General features: G+C 48.6%; 2 protein-coding genes across 2 annotated transcripts in view; both read left to right on the top strand.

Annotated features, from left to right (window-relative positions):
* Nucleotides 1–1,062: 1,062 nt before the first annotated feature.
* On the top strand, nt 1,063–1,641 carry PPTG_17373 (hypothetical protein; the record flags this gene model as incomplete). The annotated part of the gene is made up of 1 exon (XM_008915017.1): nt 1,063–1,641. One exon carries the CDS (start codon nt 1,063–1,065, stop codon nt 1,639–1,641), a length of 579 nt encoding a protein of 192 aa, XP_008913265.1.
* Nucleotides 1,642–2,311: 670 nt separating this feature from the next.
* The window catches only part of PPTG_17374 (hypothetical protein), a gene marked incomplete at both ends in the record, with an annotated part of 5,330 nt that continues 4,616 nt past the window's right edge, over nt 2,312–3,025 (top strand). The window contains one exon of the mRNA XM_008915018.1: nt 2,312–2,618. Coding sequence (XP_008913266.1) covers nt 2,312–2,618 — 307 coding nt within the window. The remainder of the gene's footprint in view (nt 2,619–3,025) is intronic.

The raw sequence follows: 3,025 nt of genomic DNA on the forward strand, positions 1-3,025 counted from the left end.
AAGAAGACGCGCCAAGAGCTGCTAGGTTAAAGAGGTCAATACCTTATTAATAGTATGTTGGGTGCTTTACGAAGGGCGCACCGTGCAGCTGTACGTCTAATTGCCATTCGGGTTGATTAGGACAAGTACAGTTTGACCACGGAAACGGGGTGTGGGGGAGGGGAAGGGGGGTCTTTTCGCAAGCTTAAGTCGAATAGCTCTGTTTGGTGTGGTTAAATTTCTTATTATTTTTAAAAATATAGCCCCCACACGAGATGTGCCTGTCATTCGATCCGAGGGTAGGGTTAATACAAATCCGTTCATTCTAGTGACTGCCGAGCGCAGCGAAGGCGACCCGTATTGGTTAAAAATAATTTCTTGTTGAGCGAAGCGAGGCGGCCCAAAACGACACCTGGTGCAGCCTTGCGGGCCTGCCTTGGCACAAGTAACCAACCAACCATGCGAGTAGTGCAACGAGCCCGCGGCGAGTGAAACGGAGGCATTAGGTACTAAAAATACTCATATGCCTTTGTCGCGTAGCGGCGGCGCTCGGCTAAACAACTACCACGATCAACTAGAGCATGTTGTGTGTCACTCCGTCCGCGGCTAGGGTTAGTAAGGGGGCATAGTACTCGCATTCACTGTAGGATAAGGAGTTATTTTCCCAGCTAAATATTTTACTTTCCTAACCATAATAATACAGGGGATAGTCAGACCAATCAATAACGCGTTGTCGACTTTTCAGCCAATCACGATGTGTTTTAAAATATCCCCTCGTTACGAGAACTTCAGTACAAAATTGCTGCTGTACCCTTTGGACAAATGATAATGATGAGTGGTGTTGTTCTATTTTCACGCTAAATCTTGCGACGCAATGTTTGAAAACTGTTTTCAATTGAATCTTTGGATGCCAACAACGCATCTCTGGGAGCGTGCTTAACACTCGACTCGTGTGTCATCTGGGGGCGACAGCTCCGGATATTGTAGGAGACCGCCAACTACGCGCAACTTGGCAACGCAGGTGGTGGTGGCTCTGCTGTACTTGGTGCAGCTATCACGCAAATACTTTCCTCCATCGAAACGATGCAACAAACGCTGCATAAGTCGGTCTCCATGCACGAAGCGACTTCGTCTTGTAACTGCACCGCTAATGGCACCAATGATACTGGTGTTGACACCAGTTGCGTACGTGAACCTTCCCGTGAAGATGTAATCGCTGAATCTCACTCGCTCGGGGAATGCTGGTACAATTGGTATACGCAGGAACTTTGGAACACTGCAACGGAAAAGAAACAGCAATTTGTGCGTGTCGATCTCAAGGCGCGCGTTAACGTGATGATGATAGGAGCAGGTCGAGATATCAACGTATCTTCTCCACTGTTGGACCGTGATGGAGTATCTTACCGTATGTGGGAGCAGGCGCTCAGGACGCTGGCGGAAGATATGAACCGCAAGACCAACAGGGCACTGGGCAACATTGACAGGGATGGAAACTCTAAGACGGCAAGATCTTTGCGGAAACGCTGGAGAAACTGGAGGCTCAAACATCGACAAGAATACGACGCGTTTTGTTCTGATTTCATCACGCTGAAAGCATGCAACAGCATTGTCGACTGCTTCACACCGGATACGCACTTGTGGAGACAAAAAGACTTGGAGTAGATCAAGAGAGTTGTATTACATACGTTTAAATAACACCTACACATAAAAGCATCAACAACAACACACACATATACGTAGCTTCTGCAGCTTGCTGCATTACTTTAGTTAGTGTTTATACAAGTGCAACTGCAAGCGACAATAGTTTACACACCATTCACCGAAGTAGAGCCTCCCGAAATCCAACAGTCGGTCTTCAGCTCGCCAAAAAAATGCATATCCCCTGCCCTGCCGGGTTTTGTTCACGTCAAACGCTTTGAACTGCGGTTGGCGACTTATCTTAGTCATCCGAACGCTTGGCGACGTCACTGAAGTCCGGTAGAGTCTGCCTCGGGTCTGTCGGCACTGAAGGGGGCTGCAGAGTTGCCCGAGTTGGCAGCACCTTCGCTTTGGTGGAGAGGGGAGCTTCTTTTGTGTCGCTCGGGCGGCTACCGATTAAAAAAAGTCGAGATGTTTTTCCATCTTTGGATCCAATAATCACAGCATAGTATTTTCAAGTGACTTGGGACTGAGTGATTTCTACTGGCTATTTACGATTGGGATCATATTTGGAACTGGTCGATTGTTGGCTGCCGAGCGGAGCGAAGGCGGCCCCGATTAGCTGTAATCCATTTATGTGATGTACATATAGTATGTGTTTCCACTTCAGATAAAGCGCATAGGGGCAAGTAACATGTTACAGTACACGGAGTGTGTTTACCGCGCTTCGGCTCGGGTGTGTGGTCCGAGCTGCGCCCTAGGGAGTGGAGCGGTGGGTGTTGTAGCTGCGGCGCTGGTCGCGAACTGGCTCGGCCAGACTTCTCCTCCGCCCGAAAGGGCGGGAGTTTTGGCGCTCCACGCGCCTGCACCCGACGAGATCTGGAAACCCCAGTTTCGACCTCGAAACCCCGAATCAACTTACCGTACCGGACCAGATGACCTTATCGGACCTGTGTACTGCACACATTTTGCTGTGTTTGCACACATTTTATCTCAGATAGGTACGATGTTTAGGGGAGTCAAATGCTGATGTGAATGGTTAAAGCGTACTGTTTTATTGGCGACATGAAGTGGCCCGAAACGCCCTCTGGGCTGAGAAAATCGCTATTTTGTATTTCTATGCTTTTTTTGCATAAGAGCCATGTGCTCCTAACCTGGCATATTCAACAGTGAGGCTGGATCTTCACGATCGTCCGGATAAATTGCCACTGTCCGGTTATTAAACACAAGCGAGAGCCAGTCTTCACAGCTACCACTGCCTATTGGTTAATTATCTGCCAGTAAAAATGCGCCACTTGGGTGTAAGATGGATAAAGAAAACTAGTGATCCTACTTTCAATCACGCCGTCGACGACAATGGGCGTTGGCCGTCAATCTTACTTTTTTCCTAGCTACTACCCCCCCCCCC

This window comes from Phytophthora parasitica (assembly GCF_000247585.1).
Source record: "Phytophthora parasitica INRA-310 unplaced genomic scaffold supercont2.66, whole genome shotgun sequence".
In the NCBI taxonomy this organism is placed as follows: Eukaryota; Oomycota; class Peronosporomycetes; order Peronosporales; family Peronosporaceae; genus Phytophthora; species Phytophthora nicotianae.